At 36.2% G+C, this 26,230-nt stretch overlaps 1 protein-coding gene across 3 annotated transcripts in view; it reads left to right on the top strand.

Moving 5' to 3' along the window:
* Positions 1–16,859, top strand: part of LARS1 (leucyl-tRNA synthetase 1) — a 66,866-nt gene extending 50,007 nt beyond the window's left edge. For all 3 annotated transcript variants that reach the window (XM_065875632.1, XM_065875633.1, XM_065875635.1), the window contains 8 exons: positions 1,217–1,357; positions 2,732–2,872; positions 3,132–3,242; positions 5,446–5,556; positions 7,834–7,938; positions 9,183–9,278; positions 10,741–10,873; positions 16,452–16,859. In XM_065875632.1, coding sequence (XP_065731704.1) covers positions 1,217–1,357; positions 2,732–2,872; positions 3,132–3,242; positions 5,446–5,556; positions 7,834–7,938; positions 9,183–9,278; positions 10,741–10,873; positions 16,452–16,657 — 1,044 coding nt within the window. In that variant the 3' untranslated portion in view covers positions 16,658–16,859. The remainder of the gene's footprint in view (positions 1–1,216; positions 1,358–2,731; positions 2,873–3,131; positions 3,243–5,445; positions 5,557–7,833; positions 7,939–9,182; positions 9,279–10,740; positions 10,874–16,451) is intronic.
* The last annotated feature ends 9,371 nt before the right edge of the window (positions 16,860–26,230 follow it).

The following is a 26,230-nucleotide window of genomic DNA, read 5'->3' as shown; positions in this document are numbered from 1 at the left end:
ATAAAATACGTCAGTGTCAATATGATGTATTTCTTGTTTTTTCTCCTCCTGCTGTAGCATTATAACTCATCTTAAGTGGAGACTGAAAATTTGTAAAATATTCAATACATTGTGATTTTAAATAGTTTTCTTGGGTACTTTTTATATTATGTCTCTTTAATGTAAGTAATTCTATTCCTAGTTGAGCTGTGGGTTAATAAAGAGGTTAAATCTAAAAATTAGACACGTTTTCCAGGAAAACATTTTAAAGTTGATGAAAAACAAAGGCATAATTGTAACTAATTGCTATTAGTTTGAAAGCAAACATTTTCTGAGGTTTTCCACAAGGTGTCAGCATATCCTCAAGTTTGGCAGTTCAAGTGCTTAAAGTAAAAATGTAGCTTTCCTCAGTCAGTTTTGTAAAATATCACATTGGGATTTATGTAACTTGGTTTTCAGAGATGTGATTAAATAAGGATAAGTGCTGAGCATAGCAGTGTGTCATATTTACAGCCTTTTTGATTTGATGCTATTAATGCATGCTACTGAGCATTCACCCTTAGTACACAGTTTAAATTGTTCATCTTTTATGTCCATTGCAAAATGTCTTTTTCAGATTTTCTTGAGAATCAGTATAAAACTGCATTATCCTTTTGTTAGGATTGATTTACTTTTTTTTTTTCTGAAAAACAGGGCTAAGTGAACATTTATTTGATTTTAGAATTGAAAAAAGATTTCCTAATCATAAAAACAAAAGAAAGGAATAACCATAAAAGTTCTGATGAATTTGCCAACATAGATAAGAAAATCATAACTGAAATCATCTTAAAAATACACAGTTAACTGGAAAATTATTTACAGTCTGTATTTCAGGATTTTGACAAGCCCATCAAAAAAATACTAATGGTCCAAAGAACAATTACCAAAGGACATGAACAAACAGCGGCCCCCAAAGAACCCTGAATGGCTAAGAAGTGCTTAAAAAGAAATGCTTAATAGCAAAGATTATCAAAGATGTATAAATTTAAACAATTTATTGTTTTTAACCTAAGGATTGATACACATTTATTTTCAGGTTGTTAAAAATAAAGTAAAACCTTTAGTAAAGTTTATTATGGAATTTTAAAAGACTAAATACTTAAAAATGCATTAAAATAGAGATACTGAGTTTTTTTTCCTATAATTTTATTTTAAAGAAGTGGGGGAGAGAAATGGTAAATAACTCCAAATTTTGTAGGCTGCGAAAGATAAGTACCGTGAATTGGCCATAGAAGGGATGCACCGAGACCTCGTGTTCCGGTTTATTGAAGTTCAGACACTTCTCTTGGCTCCATTCTGTCCTCATTTGTGTGAGCACATCTGGACACTCCTGGGAAAGGTAGCTTTATGCATTTAAGATGTTCTGGGTGGTTTTGATTGTGGCCTCATTAAATAAATACTGGGATAATAATGTTACTTAAGAGAGAAAGACTGAAAATGAGTATTTCAAGAATAATATTGGGTTCATTATCTCATAATTATTACAGCAGCTTAAATTGAAGCTACATCGGGTATATATGCCTTAATTTATACACGGTGTATATATTTTATCTTATTAAAAAATTTTAAAAAATATATTTATTTATTTTTGGCTGTGTTGGGTCTTCGTTGCTGTGCATGGGCTTTCTCTAGTTGCGGCGAGCGGGGGCTACCCTTCATTACGGTGTGTGGGCTTCTCATTGCGGTGGCTTGTCTCGTTGCAGAGCCTGGGCTCTGGGCACGCGGGCTTCAGTAGTGGCACATGGGCTCAGTAGTTGTGGCTCACAGGCTCAGTAGTTGTGGCACACAGGCTTAGTTGCTCCGTGGCATGTGGGGTCTTCCCAGACCAGGGCTCAAACCCGTGTCCTCTGCATTGGCAGGTGGATTCTTACCCACTGCGCCACCAGGGAGGCCCCCCCTTTTTTTAATTTTTAAAAAATTTATTTATTTATTTTTATTGTATATTTTAATAATGTGACTTTGTGCGTATTGTTTATCACCTAATTCTTATTAGGAAATGTTATAATGTATTTGAATACATGTATAACTAATACTGTTTTCTCAACTGTTTGTTTAGAAAGGTGAAATTATTGAGAAAGATGTAAATAACTGTTATGAGCTGCTTATAAACAAAGATAGAAGTATATACTTGCATACATATTCTTGTTTTATATAAAATTCCTGGCATATATAGGGCTGCATACTCAGGGATTTTATATTAGCCTTCTTACTGTGAAGATAAATTTATTTCTCCCAGGCTTACAGAAAAACAGATTGGCTGGTTTAATAACTCCTTTCCAGCGTTATTAGCCAAGCTCTTTTGTATTTTTCAGTGTGTGAACAATGCAAAAATGTGCTCATGATATATATTCCAAATAGCCATACTTTCAGTACTGGATGTATTAGTAGGATAAAAGCTGAGAGTATGCATAATTTATATAACAAAGATTAAATTTAGGCCAATTAGCATTACATAATTTTCTTTGAAAGTGAGCATATGTGTGTGGGTATCAATATGCTTGTACAAATGGGTGCTAATTAAGAATGTAGAGTCAGACTTCACAGCTTGGATTCTAGGGAACATTAGATCAGGGTCTGTGGACGCGTGTTATATGTAGTCAGGTTTGAACTTTGAGCACACAGTTACACACCATGTCTTGGTATGAAACTGTAACCAAGAATCATAAAATAGTTGTGTTGTCTAATCTCACTGAACCTTTTTTTTTTTTTAAAGCCCGACTCAGTTATGAATGCTTCATGGCCTCTGGCAGGTCCTGTGGATGAAAGCTTGATACGCTCCTCACAGTATCTCATGGAAGTAGCACACGACCTTAGATTGCGACTCAAGAACTATATGATACCAGCTAAAGGGAAGGTGAAGTCTTTTTTTTTTTTTTAATGTCATTCCTTAAAAGTTATTGGTCAAATAACATTTAATAGTAATGAAAATAAAGACAACTTTCCTTAGGGCCATTTTCATTGCTAATGTAGGGCTATTTTCATTTCTAATGCAGTTCTATTGTATGCATAGTTTTTAACGTTAAAGGCAGTAGTGCTATATACTGGCAGAGGGTTCTTTCATTTTTGGTGTATATGAAAGTGATTAAATGTTTTTTCTTTCTTCTGCCCTGTAGAAGACTGACAAGCAGCTCCCTCAGAAACCTTCACATTGCACCATCTATGTGGCGAAGAACTATCCGTCTTGGCAACATATCACCCTGTCAGTTCTGCGTCATCACTTTGAGGTGACGTTCTCAATAGACTCCCCCCCCACCTCACCCCAGCAGTGTCGTGTTCTCCCTATGCTGTTTTTGTTTTTAGGATGTTGGCAACGTTTAGGGGAAGAAAGACAGGCAGCTTTGTTTAATTACCTTTATGCATGGAGTGCCATTTGTTATCCTTGGTGGCTCTTAAATGGATGCCGAGGGAAAAGCTGTTTTTCATCATTTCTGAAACTTTCATAAAAAAATACTAGATCTAGTTGTATGTAATCAAAAGGTGTGGGACTTTTTCATATGTGTGGTTAAAATTATGAAGCAAAAGGACTGAGTTTGCCTTTTGCATTTGTTGTGCCTTGAACACTGGCATTCATGAAGCCTTAACATTATTATGTTTGAAAAAATTTGAAGCTTGGCTCTTGAGTAATTTAAAAGAAAATGTCCAATTTGATAATTACCCATAGAAATGGAGAGTTTGATGTTGTGTTTTTGATTGTCAGGTAAATAGCTATTAAATATGATAGTTGTATTTAAAGGGAACTCAATATTTAAACTTAGTTCTAGGTTTTCCTAGAGAAAAAAATTCACCTTCCTTTTTCCTTTCACATTCAAAATATGGAAACAAAGTATATGTTGTAGAATTTTTGCTCAGGTTATAAGCAACAGTTATTGGTGGACAGAAACCATTAAGGCGCACTTTAAAAAGAGAAAGAAAGAGACCAAATAGGGATTATGGCCAAAGCATAAAGCGGTAATATAAAGGAAAAATCCTTAGCTTTGATTTTCTAGACCTTTATTGGAATTTTGTCTCAGTACTTTTCATGGTTAACCAAGAAATACTCAGAAGAACTTTTATATTTGTAAGATTTAATGGAAAGAGAAGAGCAAGTATTTTTGTATTCTACAATATGTGAACCTGTTTTTATGGAGAACTACCTCTTCCTTTGATTGCGTTTGATAGAAATGGAGTGTAGCTTTTAGAATCTGCTTGCAGAGTTTTGACTTATGGTAAGTAAAAGAGTAAAAGCTACTTTGGTAGTTAGAAAAATGAAATTTTGCCTCAGTGGCATATATATTCATACCAGCATTTTCAAGGAAGCAGAAGAACCGAATATGGCATGTAATGTCCCAGATATTAAAAAATTAATCACCACTGTTCTTTTAGAAGTTATATTTTTACTTAATATTTATTGACTAGATTGCATAGTTTGAAATCAACATCATCTATTGGCATTATTTGGAATGACCAGCTTCCTTTAAAATTTTCATTTGTTTTCATCCAAAAGAACTAAAAGAATGTCAGCTTATAATCAAGAAGAATGTTCTTATGTTCAATATGGCACCTTTTTGGTGACATAAGGAAAAAAGAGTGTGTTCCACCCTCTCCTTTTTCTTATGTAATTCAAAGCAACGTATTGGCAAGTGGAGAAAATATTTTTTCCTATGTACTCTAGTAAAGGTTAGAATTGAAAGTAAATAGATTATTGGAAATCTTACTGTATGTTACTTTTCTTTTAGATTTATTCCCAACCCTTGGCTTTGGTGTGATTCTTTTACAATAAGGAGAAAATAGGTCACCCAAAAGTCTGGAAAGGCCGCTTACTTTATTTCTCCTCTATTGATGTTCACAGGAGTGAATTTGAATTCAGGCAGCTCATTTGGGACTGTGCATATTAATGCTTATGATATAGATATTTATTTTTGGTAGATAGAAATTATATTATTTTTAACAGGTTGATAGCTAGAGATTCTTTTTTCACATTTGTGGTAACAATTTATAAGGCAGAGTGTTCAAAAGCAGACATTATAATACATCTTATATGATAGTTGTATAGTTTTCATTTTGATATGACTAATGAAATGCTTTGAGAAGTTTTAAGTTTGAAGACAAATAGGATTTTTATAAGACCATTTTATCACTAGATAAGATCTAATGTTACAATCCTAGAGGTATCATTAGTGTAAGGGAAAATTAAATATTTCAGCATCATGCACATGCTCTTCTCCTTTACCCGAAAAAACATGTGTCCTTTGAATTTAGAGGAAAGAGGAGACTCCTTTCTGTATTATTCATTTACCTTTCACTTCCCCGTGATGCTAGAGGCTGCACCCTCTTGTGCTGCTCTCTAGCAGATTGGTAGAGGCCACCATTTCATGTCTGGCTACATCTACTATCCTATATTATCTTTAAAATATTTTTCTTCACATTCGTCTCCCACTCTTTTTTTAGACCAACAGTGGAAAATTGCCTGATAACAAGGTCATTGCTAGTGAACTAGTCAATTTGCCAGAATTGAAGAAATACATGAAGAAAGTGATGCCATTTGTCGCCATGATTAAGGTAAGCTGTGGACCTTGTGCAGCTGTGACCACATGGGTAATGGTTAGATAGGATAGTAGAAGTAAGAGGAACACTTTGGGCACAGTCTCCCCCAAGAAATCTGCTAAAATAGCACTTTTCAATCAGTGGTTGTGGAAATGATCAGATTTGGGATTTACCTGTGGAATTGCTGAATGTGTGAAAAATATGTATTGTGGAAGAAAAATTGGTTGAGAATTACTGCACTAAATGATTCTCTTCATATTCTACCTTCCCTTCTTTTCACTTTAAGGAGGAAGCATAGTCTTTTGGCTTACATTGGGGTATTTTTACTAGATCCTATTACTGGAACAAGATTCTACATTTTTATAGGTTTAGCTTAACGGTTTAAACGTTGTTTATAGTGGTTAGATCAGGGTTTCTCAACTGGCTCTATGTGTATTTTAGGCTGGATAGTTCTTGGTTGTGGGAGGCTGTCCTGTGCACTATAGGGTGTTTAGCAGTGTCCTTGGCTTCTATCCACTGGATGACAGTAGAATTTCTCCCTCCCCTACTCAAGTTATGACAACCAAAAATGCCTCCATACATTGCCAAATATCTCCTGGTAGCAAAATCAGTCCCCCACCATAGCTCCCCCATTGAGAATCTTTGGGTTAAACTCTTAGTCTTTTTCATATATATAACTGATCTGGTGGATTTCCTGACAAAGAGAAACAGAAAGAAGACTGTATATTGCTTAAGATCTCAAACTCTGGGGGCAGACAAATCTTGGCCCAAATCCTGTTTTCTGTCACTTTTTAGTTTGGAGGACTTAGACAAATCACTTAAATTCTGTGGGCCACAATGTTTTTCATCTATAAAATAGGAAATTAATAGAACCTACCTTTTAGGAGTGCTGTGAGGAGTAAATGAATTAATACACATAATACATTTTAATACTACCTGTCAAAAAGTAGGCTCAGTACATTTTTAAGAAAATGTATATCAGTGTCTTCCAGCCTGCTAAGCATGTAATAGTTATTCTTACACTTTAGATTAATTATTGAATCTTGTGGGCTACAGATACCTGCCTGATAAGAGACCAAAACTCTTAGCTTGTCTTGTATTGGAATAGATTGTGTTCTTAGGAAAGCCTTTTAATTCTCCTAGAACCAGAGTCAACTATCTGAGCCTTATGGTATTTGAAGTTTCAGAAATAATTTAAAATCATGGCTTGACCTACAAAAATAAGTTATATTTGCTGGTATGCTCATAATTCATTGGTTCCCAGCTAGTGCCATTGGTCATAATGTCAGATCCATTGTCAATATGGGGAAATGAACAAAATATCCCATTGTTGGTTGCAGAGGCAATTAATTTTGGTGGCATGCTTTGTAGAATCCAGTGAAACTGATTTTAAATGATGTTAGATTCAAAGGTTGGCTTTTTGAAAAACCAGTGTTAGATTTTTTGAGTAGTAAAATATTTTTTCAGTAATATTGGTATTACTTGGTATTATGAGGCAAATTAGTGGTTTGAAACTTTGAAAAGTGTTTAATAAATCTGGGAATAAGAAAAGGGTTTTCTAGCACCTCATGGGAAAAGAAACAACTTGGATGGTAAATGAAGGTAGTGAATATTAAGAATCATGTCAGGTCACTTTCATGTAAGTGAAACATGTTCTAGGCAGTTAGCTGTATTTGTGCATATGAACTTAGGTCTTGAAGGTTACATCTTGAGCAGCAAATACTGATATTTAATGTTAAAATTAAGAATAAGAAATGGTTTTTTATATGTCGTAGGATTATCTGAGTAACCATATAATCTGACTTTTTAAAAATTTTTTAAATTTATAGGAATGTTTTGTTTGGTTATTATTAATTCACTGTTTCTTGAAATAGCTTTACAGATGTGGTATCTTGGAAACATTTAATTTATTTTATTTTATTTGTTACCTGAAGGGGTATTTTAAGACATTTGTTTGATTCCTTGTCAAAGTGAGTTCTTTGAGTTTGCATTATAAAGTCAGGGTAAATTAACAATGATGAAATCATATTTCTTTTATAAATCTGAAAACCTTGTCCTAGTCTTTTCAGTGCTGTCTTAATCTTATCATACTTTAAATGACAATTACTCTCAGCGAGTAATTTCATTAGCGAGCAAACATAGATAAGGGAAACCATGAGTCCAAGGCCTTTCCTTTAACTGTTCAAATTTGAAGATATTATCACTTGAGAGACTGATTGCTTTGGGAGAAATACGTTCTTTTCATCATATTCTTAATGTGATTTTGTTTTTCAAAACCATTTTGGCTGCTAGGAAAATCTGGAGAAGATGGGACCTCGTGTTCTGGATTTGCAATTAGAATTTGACGAACAGGCAGTGCTCATGGAGAATATAGTCTATCTGACCAATTCCCTTGAGGTAAGAGGGGCCTGGGATTATCCAGTTCTTTAGTTTTATAATAAACCTTTTTATAAATTTCATCTTCTATGTTTAGTACCTTTGCCAAATATATTTTGGGGGGAAAGAGAATGGGTGGTATAGAAGTTACAGGAAGAGGAAATGATCTGTTCTCTTACTTCACTTATCAGTTATTCTATTCCTAAAATACTAACTGTATATGCCTGGATTTCCTCTCAAAATTATCCGTAAAAAGAAATGAGGAGAGGCCTTATATTCAAATGCTTTCAGAATCTCTCATATTATGGGGTATTCTGGATTGCTTTTCCCCCCCCCTCCCTTTAAGACCTCAGAATCACAGATTTGGATTAATTAGAATCCTTGATTCATTATATATTATCAGTGGTCCATGTTTGGCCCCGTTTTTTTTTTCTTGATTAGTAAGATAATCACCATCCATGAATCTACTGCCCAACTCAGGAACTAGAACATTACCAGTAGCTTTCACATATCTGAGTTTCTCCCCATTCCATCTTCCTGCCCCAGTGACAATTTAATATATAGATTCTAAAAATGCTGTCTCTCATTCACCTTAGGCAGAAGGAAAGATAATTTTCTATAGGAAATTGTGTTAGAGGATTCAAAAAGTGGTTCTAGTAATAATGAAAACACTAATAAATAAAAAAGTGCAGGTTTAGAGTTTGAATAAAATTGTTTTATGAAATACAGGAATGGAAGAAATACGCATTTCTAAATAAGCATTTTATGTCATGTAATTATAAATGGGTTAATAAAGTATTAGTAGACATCTATTTTATGTATATTTCTAAATGTTCATATATACTCATGGAGGTCAAAAAACTTCTTGGATATTTACATTGGGACAATGGGGACACTTTATTTAGGGTCATCTTGTATTCAGGTATATGCAATTTGCTACATTTCTGAGTTTTTCCATTTATTTGAGTGAAAGCCTTTTATACTGATTTTTGTTTTCTCTTAGGCAGCAGGTAGATGCCAGATTTCCTGATAGAAGATGGTAAACATGACTCTGTAAATAACATACTATGTATGAGGCATCTAACATGAGTGTTAAATACTTGATGATAGGTTTCATATAATGTTTATATGGAAAATAATAAAACTGCACAGGCCATTTTATGATAAGTGGAGAACTTGGTTTTGCTCTTTGGTGAAATGAGGTGATGACTAATTCCAATCATATTAAGTGATACTAATGACTTCCATCTTTCCCCTCTACTTAGCTAGAACACATAGAAGTCAAGTTTGCCTCTGAAGCAGAAGATAAAGTCAGGGAAGATTGCTGTCCTGGGAAACCACTTAATGTTTTTAGAACAGAAGTAAGTTGAAAGAATCTCACTGAATCGTTGCATTTTAGAGCTAGAAGAGACCTTAGAGAGCTTTACATCTAAAACCATCATTTTAACGATGGAAAGAAGTGAGGTCCAGAGAAGTTAAATGATTAGCTTGGCTTAGGCCACTTAGTTGGTTAGTAGTGGGTCTGGATTTGAGGTCCTCTAATTCCCTGGTTAATGCAACCCTCACTTTTCCTTACTCTACTATCACAGGTAGCATCAGACGTTGATTGTGATTTTAAAAATAAGAATATGGTTTTCAAAACCTGACTTAAAAAAAAAGATAGTGGACATTGAAATGTGAAACTTTTTTAAACAGTGAAAAGGAGCTTTCATATTTCAGATGAGTTTTGGTTTAGTAATGGTATTCAAGACTTTTGGTTTCTGGCATAAAACAGATTGATGCATCATTTCCCATTATACTGGAGATGCTTTTTTAATTTCTTATTCTTTGACCGTTACTGGTGAAGATAAATAGGTTTTGAAGTTTGGGGAGATTTTATTTATTAACTCTTAAAGAATCCATTCAGAATGGCAGCATTTGGTAAAGTTCACTGGAGTGCCATTGTGAGAGTCCATAAAATGCCCTACTTTTCTTGATAAACAGAGGACTTACATATATCCTGCCACTTTTACCACATTTAATTGAAAATGCAGCAAGCAGAAGAAGTCTATTTTGAAAGAATGAAGTAATCATGATCATGCAGACCTCCTAAATTTATCATCAGATTATAAATAGTCTCATTACATTAAGATATGGTGGCTTTTAAAAGTACAGTCATTTGGGCCATGAATATAGGTACATGAAATAGTTTTCCCCATACAAATATGTTTATTTCAAGCTTCTTTCAAGCATTCCATTAAGCTACTATGTATTTAAGTTTCATAAGGCTCAGTTGACTTTTTCCACTTAAAATAATGAGCAAGTTCTTTAACTATATTGTTTATATTATGTGGGAGTTAGTATGTCATAGAAATGAGTTTATTCTCAGTAAAGGTGAGGCTCTGCCTCTTACTAGCTATGTGACCTTGGGCTACTTCGTTAATCTTTCTGGTTCTCAGCTTTTCATCTGTGAAAAAGGGTCTTAAGGAACTGCCTTTCAGGATACAGGAATAATGTCTATAAAGTGCTTCGTACAGTGTCTGGTACATAGTAGGAATTCAATAAATGGTGGTAGTTTTAGAAGAGAAAATAGAATTATTGTTTTTATTCATCATCAGTATTGATATGTGTACTCATAGTCATTTTTACCTAGGCATTTGGTTATAAGCATGAGCTTTTGTACATTTTTTCTTTCATATTTGAGTATCCCTTGGTCTTGATTTTAGAATACCAGAATTAAATCTGTCTTTCATTGGGCATTAAAAATCTAGCAGAGATTCCTTCTCCCTCAGCAGTATTCAAGTTTGATTTCTTATAACAGTCATTTTCTCTTTATTTTCTTAGCCTGGTGTATCAGTTTCCCTAGTGAATTCTCAGCCATTCAATGGCCACTTCTCAACCAAAATTGAAATCAGGCAAGGAGATAACCGTGATTCTATAATCCGGCGTTTAATGAAGGTGGACCGAGGAATCAAAGGTAAATGGTTTCCTTGAAGTGCACATTTGGCAGTAGCTTGTGGATTTGATGAGTTCTAAGCAGAGGGGTGAAAGAAAAGTAACTGTCCTGCTTAGGGACAGTCATGTAATGTTGTGGAAGAGTGTTGGACCCAGAATCAGGACACCTATATTTTCTTTTGGGACATTGTGACTTGGTAGCTTGGTGGCTTGGCCATGTCACTTAAGCTCTAAACTGATTTCTCTTTTAGTGAAATGAGGACACTGGATTAGATATTTTTCCAGGATTCCATCTAGCTTTAAAATTGTAATAAGCAATTTCCAACGCTCAGAAGTATTCAGAATGAAGGAACATATTCCCTTAATTCCAAACTAACCTGCTTGACTGAATCTGTTCCTGGGGAAGGAAGAGAAACAGAGTAAAAGTTATTGAGTGTCTGCCATGTATTGGCCATTTAATCCTTTTACAACCCTGTAACATTTAGGCTATTATTTCCCTTTTGCAGATGATGAAATGGAGGTTAGAAAGGCTAAATAACTTGCAAAGTTCATACAGCTAGTAAATCCTGGAGCTGGAATTCAAACTTAGATATATTTGACTCCAAAGCTCATATTCTTTCTTTTTTTTTTGTTTTTTTTTTGTTTTTTTTTTTTTTTTTGCGGTACACAGACCACTCACTGTTGTGGCCTCTCTCATTGCAGAGCACAGGCTCCGGACATGCAGGCTCAGCGGCCATGGCTCACGGGCCCAGCCGCTCGGCAGCATGTGGGATCTTCCCGGATCGGGGCATGAACCTGCGTCCCCTGCATTGGCAGGCGGACTCTCAAACACTGTGCCACCAGGGAAGCCCTCATATTCTTTCTTTTAGACAGCGTGCCTCCGGGTAAAATATGTAAATAATCTTAATTTCTTAGCAAGATTAAGTCTAGATCTCCTATGATTAGATTTGATATAACAACTTACAGCTTTTTTTTTTTTTTTAACATCTTTATTGGAGTATAATTGCTTTACAGTGTTGTGTTAGTTTCTGTGGTATGACAAAGTGAATCAGCTATACATATGCATATATCCCCATATCTCCTCCCTCTTGCATCTCCCTCCCACCCTCCTTATCCCACCCCTCTAGGTGGCCACAAAGCACCGAGCTGATCTCCCTGTGCTATGCAGCTGCTTCCCACTAGCTATCCATTTTACATTTGGTAGTGTATATATGTCAGTGTTACTCTCTCACTTCGTCCCAGCTTCCCCTTCCCCCTCCCCTTGTCCTAAGTCCATTCTGTAGTCTGCATCTTTACTCCTCTCCTGCCCTTAGGCTCATCAGACCTGTTTTTTTTTTTTTTTTTTTAGATTCAATATATATGTGTTAGCATACGGTATTTGTTTTTCCCTTTCTGACTTACTTTGTGTGACAGACTCTAGGTCCATCCACCTCACTACAAATAACTCAATTTTGTTTCTTTTTATGGCTGAGTAATATTCCATTGTATATATGTGCCACATCTCCTTTATCCACTCATCTGTCAATGGACACTTAGGTTGCTTCCATGTCCCGGCTGTTGAAAATAGTGCTGTAGTGAACATTGTGGTACATGACTCTTTTTGAGTTATGGTTTTCTCAGGGTATATGCCCAGTAGTGGGATTGTATAGTTTCTTTTTTTAATTACTCAGCTGGTCTTACGCTGAGAAGAGCGTGAAGGGAATTAGTTTGTTTCTGTATTATTTTTCTTCCAAATTATGAAGACAAATTAATGTTGAGATTCCCTATTTTACATAATCTCTCTCTTCTCTTCTTATGGCAATCAAGAGTTGATTGGGCCAAATACCATCAGTATAAAATTTTCTGAAAAGATTTACAAATCCTATACAGTGACCAATTTATGGAATTATATTCAGGGTAACAACATTCCATTTACATAGAAGACTTAAAATAGCCCTTTGGAATTCATTCTACCATGTATTTTTTGTTCTCTTGAAGTCATTCGTGTACCTTCTGTTGTCATTTCTTGAGAGAATATCATGTGTAGTGTGTGTAGAGACAACTGTGTATGCAGAGACTCCTTTGTAGGTACTAGGGGCTTTGGGGAGTCCACAAAGTACTGTTCATTAGGAGGCTGCATCTAGTGAAGGAGTAGGGGACTAAGCTATTGAAGTACATAATCATAATCTAAGGAGAAACTGCTGAGTACAGTAAGAGAGATATAGTAAAATTTACACACAGAAAAAGGTGAGATTATTTCCAGCTGTGGTGATCAGACATGATTTTATGGAGAAAACATTGTTTGATAGGGCCTTGAGAATTATACCTGTGAGGGTGAAGGGAAAATGTGTATTAGCATGAGGGAAACACTGATACATTTTTTTTTTTTGCGGTATGTGGGCCTCTCACTGCTGTGGCCTCTCCCATTGTGGAGCACAGGCTCCGGACACGCAGGCTCAGCGGCCATGGTTCACGGGCCCAGCCGCTCCGCGGCATGTGGGATCTTCCCGGACCAGGGCACGAACCCGTGTCCCCTGCATCGGCAGGCGGACTCTCTACCACCGCGCCACCAGGGAAGCCCACACTGATACTTTTTTCACTGTGTACCAGCAATATGTTAGGACTAGGAATATTTTTGTTTGCAGACATTTAAAAAAATTGTGGTAAAATATACATAACATAAAGTTGACCATTTTAGTCATTGTTTAAGTGTACAGTTCGGTAGCATTAAGTACATTCACACTGATATGCAGCCACCACACTATCCATTTCTAGAACTTTTTCATCATCCCAAACTGAAACTCTTTACCCATTGAATAATAACTCCCCATTCTTCCTCCCTGTAGTCGCTGGTAACTACTCTTCTACTCTATGTATTTGACTGTTCTAGGTACCTGTATAGTGGAATCATACAATATTGTTCTTTTGTATGTCTTATTTCATTTAGCAAAATGTTTTCAAGGTTCATCCATTTTGTTGTAGACATTTAGCGTGTTCCTTCAATAAACCAGGTACTGTAGAATGATAATGCCATCCTTAGAACTTATAGGCCACAAAAAGCAGAACTTGAAAATTTTGAAGTGTGAACATATAGGAAGCCATTTTGTGGCCTTCCTTTTGGCTGTTTTATATTGCATATATTCAGTCATGAGAAATGTTTGTAATAGGAAGAACTCTTAACTTTGAAGAACAATATGGTGGCTTCTAAAGAAAACAGATATTTGTGTGGACATGCTGGATAGGATTATTATGAGGTTATAGTGCATAAGAGGTTTTATTCCTGTATTGGAAATTGTATTATATAATATAATGTTAAACCTGACTCCCTTTTAAATACACTCAGATGCAGCACTCACTAGGTTCTTTAGAACTGTACTGATGTGTTTTCTTTAGCTCGTCTCTTCTCACTGAGCCTCTGGCATAATTCTTACATCCTTTGTCATTCTAGCTGTGAATAATATTATCATGAAGTGCTTTAAGTTTGGTATTAGTGGCTACTGTGAATTTGGAAAATAGAAATATTAGGGGGAGTTTGCAGTTGATATTCCTCCAAGTATCTACAGAAGAGCTCTAAACTTAAGACTTTTCCAGAAGCCCTCAGAACACTTTGATATCTAAGGGGACTGAGTATATTGAGTATATGAGATGGGAAAGGAGTGAAATTCAATAACATATTTCTCAGTCTGTCTGCTGTGATAGCCAGCAAGTCATCCAGTTAGTGCCAATTGTATTGAGGGTGATTATGATCTAGGTCCAGGAGGCACTAGCTAAAATCATCATTCAGTCCACAAAGGCCATGGAGCAACTATTTGACGATAATGACTTTAAATCACTTACCACCCATGCCACATGTGAACTAATAATTTGGAGGTGAAAAGCTCCATTCCACATTATCAATCCCTAGGGACTCTCAATCACTCTCATCTTTAAGTGCCTTAAATCTTGTGTAGTTGCAGACTTAAATTTCAACATTTTCAATGATAAGAGAGGTCTGGGATAAGAAAAGATAGTAAAACCACTAAGAAAGCACCAATAATTTTATTGGCAGTAATAACTACATGGTGAAACATCAAAGCAGATGTGTTTTGTCACTTAGAAGCCTGGTTGGGTATTAAGGCTTCTTTGAAATAGTTTGATTCAGCATTGCTTGGAATGATGAGGGAGGTCTGTTTCAGAGAGAGTGAGAGAGGGAGACAGAGGCAGATCTGCAGTAAAAGGCTTTGTGCATAAAATCTGCCGGTAGGACTTGTCACTACTTCCATAAGAAAATAATTTGCTATCACTGATGTGCATGTTGAATTGCAGTAGCTGTTAAAATGAATTGTGTTCTTCCCCCCAAATAAGACCATGGCTGTCAAGAAGACTGTAAGTGCTCCTTTCCCATTTTAATTTTCAGGGCTTGTGCTGTATATGGGGATAGATTGTATGGCCTCTGCAGAGACTCTACAAAGACTCTTAGGCAGGGTTTGCCTTCATGGTAGTTGCAGATAATTGCTCTATAAGCCCCAGGATCCCTACCCTAAACTTGTAGTCCTTTAGTCTTTGTTTCCCAAGGAGAATAGAATGTATAACCTGTACTCCTGGCATAGCTGCCAGCTGCATTAATGTTTCCTTTTATCTTTTTTTTTAAACCTTATCCCTCTCATGCTGAGTTTCATACTCTCAAGGCAACATGAGGGAGTGTAGCTCATGGACCACCCAGCAATCTACTTTAGAAAGGGGTGGGAAGTAATTCAGAAAATATCTTCAGTTTCTGTGGATCAGGTTAAGTATAAACTAGCCATGCTACACTTAGAATGAGCTGTAAATCCAGAATCAGCATTTGTAGTCATTTATGGTGTTTTTCTACCATATAAAATAAAACCATTTGATGTTGAAAAGTCTCAGAATTGCTGAAATAAATAAATTTCTTTTGGGTTCAGTTGTTGGCAGGATTGTTGGATCATAAATTTGTTCAAGGGACAAGTGCTGTCTTTACCAGGAGCCATCTTATCAGCTTGCATAAGAGCAGATCAGGAAAATCTCAAGCAAGGGAGGGTTGGAACTCATCCAAAAGCTCAAAATTCTAAAACCTGCGCCCTTTCCCCCAGCCATTCCCCTTCTTTCCTTGTCTCTCATCAGCTTGTTAATACACTTTCATCCTTTGAGCAAAACAAGAAACTGGTAATGCTATTTCTTAGAGTAGTAATTCTTTTTCCAAAATTATCTTTCCCCAAAAGCCACAATTCTTGAACTTTTAAGTATTCCAGGAAGCAAGACAAGCAAGATAACTAAGTTTTAGGCTTTTTAATATTCTGAAAAATGGTTAACTGAAGTGTATTAAAAGTGATTTGAGAGACCATATAGGATAATACTCAAAAGTATAATCAGTCCCTCCCCTTGGTTTGTAATTCAGGAGATGTGTTATCCAGAATCTCTGCTGGTCTTTGATCTGGGTAAAAGTTGACAGAAGATGAAGATTTGTTAGATTCAGCTTTGCTTTCTGACATCGGGTCCTATTTAGTAATCTGATGAAAATATTGTTTTAGATATAACAACCAGTGTGAATTATCAGGCTCAGGCATGGGTTTGAGTCAGAGACTGTAATTAAATGTTCATATTGATACTTTCTTTTGCTGTAGACCTTTCCAAAGTGAAACTGATGAGATTTGATGATCCACTGTTGGGGCCTCGGCGAGTTCCCGTCCTGGGAAAAGAGCACGCTGAGAAGACCCCCATTTCTGAGCATGCTGTTTTCCACGTGGACCTCACGAGCAAGAAAATTCATCTTACTGAAAATGGGCTATGGGCAGATATTGGTGATACAATGATCTATCTGGTTCATTAAATTCAGGCACATTGGAGATTTATCCTGGTTTCTGGGGTTATTACTACTATGATTGTGCCTATAGATGGGCTATGAGAATCTTAGGCTGGACCTAAATAGATTTCATTTCTAACCATCGAATTCTGCATGTACTTGTAAATACACCAAGTTTTCTTGGATTGCTGGACCTAATAAATTTTTTTTCCTTATTGAGGGCTTGAAGAGAAGTAGTTGTACCATACTTTGTTTTTGTTTTTTAACAAATTATTTCCATTTCCCAGAAGCTTCTAGTATTTCAGATTATTACAAAAGTGTCAGTATGCTTCTTGTATGAGGTATACTTCATATTATTTATGAGACTAAGGAGCATCTAACAACTTTTTATATTATATCCATTGTGGAGTTAGCTGTTTTTCTTCTAAAAGAGTAAATTAGGCAGCTAGTTTTGCTTTTTAAAAAGAACTCTCATGATGATTTTAAAAGAACAAATGAGAATATTTTGACTTGATTATGATCACTCAGTATTTTGTATAAAGAACAAATAGGTCTTATGTTTATAAGAATTTTTTTTAGCTTTAATATATTCAATTAACCACCAATAATATTTTTTCAAGGCTAATTATCAATAGTTTATAAACAGTTTATTTGATTTTCACTAAATTTAGGTGAAATTTTAGGATTTAGGATTTCCCCCAGAAATCTGCATCTATCAGATTTGTCTTGAGTCCAATTGTGTTTAAAGATGAAGCCAATGGGGACTTCCCTGGTGGCACAGTGATTAAGAATCCGCCTGCCAATGCAGGGGACACGGGTTCGAACTCTGGTCTGGGAAGATCCCACATGCCACGGAGCAACTAAACCTGTGCGCCACAGCTACTGAGCCCTTGTCCCACAACTGCTGAAGCCCATGTGCCTAGAGCCTGTGCTCCACAATAAAGAGAAGCCACTGCAGCGAGAAGCCTGAGCAGCACCGCAACAAAGAGTAGCCCCCGCTTGCCGCAACTAGAGAGAAAGCCTGCACCCAACAACGAAGACCTAATGCAGCCAAAAATAAATAAATAAAACAAAAAACAAAACAAAAAGGATCAAGCCAACAGCATTGCAAATTCTCTTATTCTTTCTGGAATGTCATTTGATATTGTCTGTGCCATTTGTTTTCATATGAGGAAAAAATATTAGGTATTGATTGACAGACAAGAAAAACATTTCTATTTCTTGAAGGGTTTAATATGGGGAAAGTCCAACTCTGATAATCCTAAGGAACCTGAATTCTAACTTTTCAGGTGATGTAAAGAGATTTTATTGAGCTTCCTTATTTTGCTTTATACAGTTTGAGATTACTGGGCCTAGTTGAATGCTCGAATATAGAATCATTAAAGCAAATCATAGAACGTTAGAACTGAAATATTCCTTAGAGATCATTAAGTGCAAATCATTTCATTGTTTATCTGCTAGGAACAGGCTGTATAGCAGAGTGGATAAGGTTACATTCTCTGAAGTCAGGCTAGCTATGTTAGATTTCCATTTCTTACACTTGCTACTTGGGTGGTTTTGGCCAGTTACTCAGCCTATTTCTTCATCTGTAAAATGGAACTAGTAATTTACCTACTCTCTGGGCTTACTGTGAGATGTTTAGATGAAACAATCTAGGAAAATCTTATATATAGCACAGTGCCTGGCAGGTGGTAGACCTTTAGAAATGTTACTGATGATATGGTGATGATGAGCCTTCAGTATATGTTACTGAATACTCCTTCTTCTATTACTACTACTACTATATCAGGATTAAGATATAAAGATTATATTAAGATTACTATGGGCCATAATCATGTCATGTTTGTTTGGTTCTTCTGGGGCAGCTGTTTTGTTTTCCCTCCATTAGATTCTTTTCTGCTCCCTCAGTCTGCATAGCCTTAGTTATTCCCAACATCAAAGTAATCCTTCCTGGGGCCTAAAGCCTACTTAATGTTTAACTTAGGCAAATTAAATGAAATGAGCTTGGCCAAAAAAAAGAAAGGTGAAAGGAAAATAATTTTACTCTTGTAAGTGATTGTGCCTATTTTATTAACTGAGCCTATGAACCTATACTTTCTTGGATTAAGTGTGAGCTGGGATTCATGGATTCTCTGTTCCCTCAGTCTCAATTCCTATGTGTCTCTCTTAAGAATAAATGTCTTGCTGGGCTGAATATATTTTTTATGTTTAAAGATATGTAAGTTTTGTATAAGGAAGCCTCTAAGCATAAGCCTATTACTTCATCATGTGTGAAACAAAAACCAGCAACTAGTTGAAATGCTGAAGGAAAAATAAGCTGCATTGGGCTTATTGTTTTATGGGAGATGGTTACCTTCCTAAAGGATTCTAACTCTTTTTAAGTTATAAAATGTAATGCACATAAACTGAACAACCATAAGAAATATATAATATACACACAAATTTATAAAATACATACAAAAAATGAACTACAAAACAGAATTTATCAACAAAGCAAAAACCTATGTAATCACCACCCTGTCAAGGAATATCACAATGCCAGCACCTTGGAAGCCTGCCTTACGCCTCCTCCCGTAAAGACAAGCTTATTGCCCAGTGTATGAACATTCTTTATACATGTTCCATGTGAGCTTTTAAAGAATGTTTGTTCTGCAGTTGTGGAATTCTACATACGTGCATTAGGTCATACTTGCAGATTGAATTGTTCAAATCTGTATCCTACCGTTTTGTTTTCTTGGTGTACTCTTTGTTTTGGAGACGTACTGAAATCTCTTATGACCCTGGATATACATATTTCTCCTTCTAGTTCAGACAATTTTTGTTTTATAAATTTTGATGCTGTGTGATTAGGTGCATATAAATTTAGATTCTGTTGTCTTTCTTGTAAATTGAACTTTTCTAATGAGGAAGTTTTCCTTTATTTTTTCCTAAAGGCTACTTTGTCTAACATTAGTATAATAACATCAGTCTTCTTTTGGTTAGTGTTCATGTAGAATATCTTTTTCCATTCTTTTGCTTTTAACCTTCTGTCACTTTATTTTCTTTTCACATTTTGACAAATTTTAAACCTACAGAAAAGTTAAAATAATTGGCTAGTAAACATCCATATACCTGTCAACTGAGATTTACCAGTTATTAACATTTTGCTCCATTTGCTTTCTCTCTCTTTAAACATACATTTTTAAAAATGCACTTTTTATTTTGGAATAGTTTAGCTTTATAGAAAAGTTGCATCTAATGTATGGAGAGTTCTGGTACACCCTTCACTCAGTTTCCCCTAATGTTATTATTTTATGTAACCTTGGTTCAGTTGTCAAAACTAATTAATACTGGTACGCTGCCATTAACTAAAGGCTTCATTAGGATTTCACCAGTTTTTCTTTTTTTTAATATGCCTGTATTTTTATAAATTTTTATTTATCTTTTGCTGTGTTGGATCTTCGTTGCTGCACGCAGGCTTTCTCTAGTTGCAGCTGGCGGGGGCTACTCTTTGTTGCGGTGCGCGGGCTTCTCATTGCAGTGGCTTCTCTTGCTGCAGAGTGCGGGCTCTAGGCGCGCAGGCTTCAGTAGTTGCGACACGCGGGCTCTAGGGCGCAGGCTTCAGTAGCTGTGGTGCATGGGCTTAGTTGCTCCGTGGCGTGTGAGATCTTCCCAGACCAGGGATAGAATCCGTGTCCCCTGCATTGGCAGGCAGATTCTTAACCACTGCGCCACCAGGGAAGTCCCACTAGTTTTTCCGCTAATGTCTTTTTGCTATTACAAGATCCTATCCACGATACCGCCTTGCATTTAGAATATAGTTTTTAAAAATTTTGAACCATTTAACAGTAAGTTGCAAACACCATGACAATTTACCTTTCAATACTTTAGCATGTAACCCCTAAGAACTAGGACATTATCTTGTATAATATATATATATCTTGCCAAAGAAATGTAACATTGGGCATATAAAATATAGTTTAGCAATAATATTAGGTTTTTTTTTTCAGGGTCTATTCAGAGATTAAGCATTACATTTTGTGGTCATGTCTCTTGATCTCCTTCACACTAGAACAGTTTCTCAGCTTTTCTTTTTCAGTCTTTCATCACAGTAACATTTTTGATGACTCCATGCCGGTTGCTAGTAAGTTTGCTTCACAATCTGGATTTGTCTGTTTTCTCATGGTTGGATTCAGGTTTTAAAATCTTGGCAAGACTACTACAGGGTGATATTTCCCACTGCATCATGTATTGATGATTGTCAGATTCATATATTGTTGGTGTGTTCCCATTACTGATGATACTAAGTTTGATCACTTGGTTAAAGTAGTATCTTCAGATTTCTCCATTGAAAAAGGAATCTTTCTCTTTTGTAATTAGTAAGGAGCCTGTAAGGTGATATTTTAAAATTTATGTGAATATCCTGTTTACCAGCAAACTTTCAGGTAATGGTAGCATTCATCGATCATCTTTCTGCCAGTAACTACATGGGTAGTTGTAATAGGGTGAGTTCTTAATTTTATCATTTCTTCTACATGTATTAGGTATCATTCTTCTGTAAAGAAGAGGTTTCCCCTTTGCTTCCATTTTTTGCCTTTCACCATTCTTTACAAACCACTATGGACTGATGGGTTCTTTTTTTCATATATGCTATAATCTGTTACCATTGTTATACTTTGCTCAGATTTTCTGGAGTTATCCAGTGGGGGCCCCGTTCAAGCTAGTTCCTGTGTGCTTTTGCTATCTCCCCATAAGTCTTGGAACATTTCTTTGCTTAATGGCACAAGCAGTTTCCTGTTCACCTTGTATTTTCCTGTCCCCAGAACAGGAATCAGTTTTTTCTCCAAGGACCTCTGCTTCATTTTAATGGAGAGTGGTATTAAGAAAGCAAGATCTGGGTGTTTTGTGTGCTCATTGCTACTAAGTTGTAGGGTTTTTATAGGCTTTTCCAACAGGCAGAGCTAAGAAATATGTATATATAAAAATCATAATTTTATCTAATACCACAATTCTTTCTTGCATTTTCCCTGAAAATATTTGTATCTTTCTTCTCACACAGTGAAAATTCTGGTTCCCAAGAACCTCAGTATATTTACTGCTTTGCTCTGTTAGTAATTTCAGACTTGCCAATGCAGTGCTACTATGAACAACAAATTTACTAAGTAGAGTTCAATATATATTTTTTGAAAAACAAATTTGCAGTTCTTTGTGTCCTTAAGGTGTTTCTCACTAAGGGAAATAGTCAAAGCACTGTGTTTAAATGTTACTTGAATGAATTCCTTTTCATTTGTGGTTTTAATATAAAGTCATTTGTTTCTCTTACTCAATTTTATGAGTTTGTCCCCTTTTTATTTATTTTTTGAAAAAGTAAAGTACTTACACTGTTTGAAAGTCAAAACTACATCCATTCAGAGAATTTTTACTCTGGCACCACATTCCCATGTTCTATAGCTAACCATTTCGCTAGTTTCTAGATTATCTTTCCTGTGTCTCTTTCTAAAAATAAGCAAATATTTATTTATATGTACTTTACTTCCTCCTTTCTCATGTAAAAAGTAGATGTTATAATTATTTTATACGTTGCTTTTTTAAGTTAAATTTATTTTTTGATAAATATATGTACTTGTTTTTTTACTTTAGGTCATGGAGATCTCTTTCTTTGTCCTTCTCCTTTTCCTCCCTTGCCCCCTTCTGTCCCTCCTCTTCTCTCCTCTGTGTTATACTTTTGTAAAGGTGTACCATAACTCATTCAATTAGTTTCCTATGGATGGGCATTTAGGTGTTTCTAAGTTTCTGATATTTTATAGAACCTGTATAGAATTATATGGTGAGTAACTTTGTGGATATGTGGTTTTGTATTTGTGGAAGTGTATCTTAAATTTATGGAAGTTGGCTTGTAGGTCCAAGGGTAAATGCATATATAGTTTTGTTAGCAGATAATCTGGGTAAAAAAGCATATTAGGCAGAGGGTACAGCAGGTGTAAAAGCTCTGAGGCAGGAGCGTGTAGCTGGTGTGCTGAGGGGGTAGCAAAGAGGCCACATGAAGAAACAGGTCTAGAGAGGACAAGTGACCTGTCCAAATCCTATACATCAGTGGCAGAGATGTGTTAGAGCCCTGGCTTCCATAGCTCCAGTCCATTGCAGCATACTTATTAAACAAGGAATGCATGCATGGGGAACAAAATGTATTTGACCAAGGCCAGCGATGTCAGGGCTGTTAGGTCAGAAGAGGGAGAAGTTTCTATGGACTTGAGTCAGATAAGACTTCACAGATGCGGTGCGCCGTGAAGGTTGATTAGGATTGGAGCAGCAGCTAGGAGAGCAGGGCCGCATTCCAAGCTTTTAGAACCAGGTGTGGATAAGGGCTAGGAGGTGAAAGCAAATGCATGGCTTGTTTGGGAGATAATGCTGGGAATGGAATGTTTATCTTGGAGGAATGAGAGAGAAATTGGAAACAGGTAAGTAAATTGGGCCTTATTATAACAATTCTTGGATTCCAGGTAGAAATTCGAAGTTGATTTAATTACCCAGAGAGTCACTGCAAATTTTTAGGTGGGAATGAGATGATATGTTCCTTCATGTCTTTTATAGTTTGTAGTAGTTTTGTCTTTCTGTTTTTCACTTGAAAAATTCATTCACTTAGTCATTCTGATGACTATTTGCTAGATACTTATGTGCCTGGCTCAGGTAAGTTCTCAGTGTTAGCTGATACTTTGTTATGCTATTTTCTCTCCTTAATATCTTTGGACATAACTTCACATCTGTATTAGAAACTACTTAGATGCCACCCAAGACTTACAGCATCAATTAAGTTTTCTAACTGCTCACTGCTATCCTTAAAGCTTAATTGATTATAAGGTAGGGAACACCCCCCCCCCCCACACACACACACACATGAAAAACAAACAGGATAGGACACGGTCCTTACTCCTAAGGGCTTAAGGGATGTGACAAAGGAGTAGTTAACTGCATTTTCACTTTGGAGGACTAAGTGGTGATTTGTTGTATCCCTTGTTTTCCTTGTACTGGAGTTAGGTCTAGAGCTGTGCTGTCCAATAATTTAGCCACTTAACCACATGTGTCTGTAGAGGACTTGAAACGTGAGTAGTCTGCATTGACGTGTGCTGTAAAAGCGTAGAATAAAGACTTATGACAAAGAGAACGTAAAATACCTCAATTTTATGTTGATTACATGCTGAAATAATATTTTGAATAAATTGGATTAAATAAAATATATTAAAGTTAATTTCATCGGTTTCTTTTTACTTTTTAAACAGTAGCTTCTGGAAAATTTTAAATTGCATATGTGACTCGCATTTTATTTCTGTTGGACAGCATGGTCTACAGACAAAGAGATTTAGGTTAAACATTACTTCCTGTTGTACCACATCAAGAGATACGTAATATCAGTTTGTCCCACTCTTAGTGATGCTAAATTTGATAATTTCTCAAACTCTCCCTTTTAAAGATACATTTTGATCACTTGCAGAACTTTCCATTATAAAGATACGTATTTTTAATCACTTTCAGAGTTTTTGTTGTAAAGATACATTAAAAAAAAACACTCTCAGGACTTTCCATTGTAAAGATACATTTTGAGTATTTCTCCAGAGTTAAGATCCGTTATTTCTTTTACAATTAGAAATCTGTAGAGGATGTTTTAGCACCTTGCAAATGTCCTATTCCCAATTTTTTACCTAATGGTTTTATTACCCCCGATCCTTTCCTGAATAAATTATGTTGGAAACTGTGCAAAATGGTGATTTTCTAATGCGAAAATTATTACCAAACCAGACTTGGGTTTGCTTACCTGCTGCACAGCAAAGCCAAGCTACTGACCCTGGGTTGTGGTGAAGGAAAGTGCAGCATTTATTTGCGGGGTGCCAAGCAAGGATAATGGACAGGCAGCTTGTGCTCAAAAGACCGTAACTCCCTGATGGCTTTCAAGTACGAGTTTTTAAAGGCAACATTTGGGGTGAGGGTTGTAGCTCCTGGACTTTCTTCTGATTGGTTGGTGGTGAGGTAACAGGCTAATGTTTTGGGAATCTTAATCATCAACTTTCTGGTTCCAGCTAGTCTGAGGTTTCTGTGCTTATGGTCAGCAGATCGTCACCATCTTCTACCAGGTTGGCGGTCTTAGTTTCTGCAGAACAACTCGAAGATATGCATCAGATTGTGTGTATATCCCTTTAGGAGGAGCTCGGCCTCTGTTTTATTGCTGAACTATTTGCTTTTCCTTTATTTTTGCATTCCATCACTTCCCTAATTAGTAATTGCCTTAGTCTTAGCCCTTTAGAACTTAGGGGGAAGGCCTAGGAGACTAAAGCCATTTTCTACAAATAAGAAACAGGGAACATGGAGGGACTTTTGTACCTGAGAGGGCCCTGCAAGGTCCTGCTCGACTTCAGTCTCCCCTTTTCTTTGACACTACTCAGTCCTGAGGGGAAGAGGGGCTGGACAAGAAAGAGAAAGTTTTAGATAGAGTGGTTAATCATAAACTCATCAGGGGACTCTGTTTCAGGGGACTGGGTTTCAGTTACCATTTCTTTTCCATAAATAGTTGTCATTCTTCTATAAAGAAGAACATTTCTTTTTCTTCTTTCTCTTTTTCATTTATTTTTAGGTGAAAGAGCTGTGTGGCATGTGGATTGGTCACTTCATACAATAGATGTTTGATTAGAAAAGTTGGCACAAATGAAATTTTAAAATATGGAATCAGCTTACATGTGCAATGGTTGCTCATTCTTCAGAGGAATCTTATTGTAAATCTTTTTGCAAAGCTAGTAATCACTTAATTTCTGTTATTCTTATAAACTTGAATTTTCATATATAGCACAGTTATTCAACAACTTCTTGAGTGCTTATTAATAGTGTTTCAAACACTGTGTTAAGCACTTGGAATAGAGTGGTAAGCAGAAGAAACATGGCTGTCCTTCATGTGGGATGCTTCCTTACAGTTAAGAAGACAATGGGAATTGTCCAGAACCTAGTGAGTGAAGGCAATTATGAAGCTGTATCTGAAGGATCTTGATTTGGGTGGTATTATATAGGCTTTTGCTAACAACCCTGTTCAAGTAAATGCTTTGAAGTTCAGAACCGTACACAATCATTCTCTATGGGTCTGATGAGAATATATAGTAGAGTTGGCAATTTCCGCCTGTTGTCTTTCTAGTATAAATAACATTGAATTTTTATTACAGACCCCTCCCCTCAATGTGCAATTTTCTCTAATTTTATTCCTCTCGGAACATTTTCCCAGTGTTTCTGGTGTCCGTGCCTCTATAAGACATGCTCTAGAGACATACTTCAGAGGCTCCTAAGACCCTGAAGATTCAGAGCAGTAGGGAGGCGATCACCAGCCAAGCCCTGCTTTGTTCACCAGATTCCATTTGGGCTGTGTAGGGAAGAAGTAGCAACACTTTCCCGGCATGTTCAATGAAGTCCATGGAAGAGTAGGAGATTTCTAGAAGTTGTAAAAATCCTTAGAGACTTGGGACAACTTAGCGTAGCTTAAACTTTAGGAAACCATCTTTTATTAGGTGGTCTCAAGCACGATATCTGTGCTGCGAGACCTTTCTTTCTGTCTCTGTTTTCAGGTTATTTGTGGGACTCATACCCTCT

Source organism: Phocoena phocoena, chromosome 3 (assembly GCF_963924675.1).
Source record: "Phocoena phocoena chromosome 3, mPhoPho1.1, whole genome shotgun sequence".
NCBI lineage: Eukaryota > Metazoa > Chordata > Mammalia > Artiodactyla > Phocoenidae > Phocoena > Phocoena phocoena.
The sequence above is the reverse complement of the archived record's forward strand: the minus strand, read 5'-3'. Positions and strand labels throughout refer to the sequence as shown.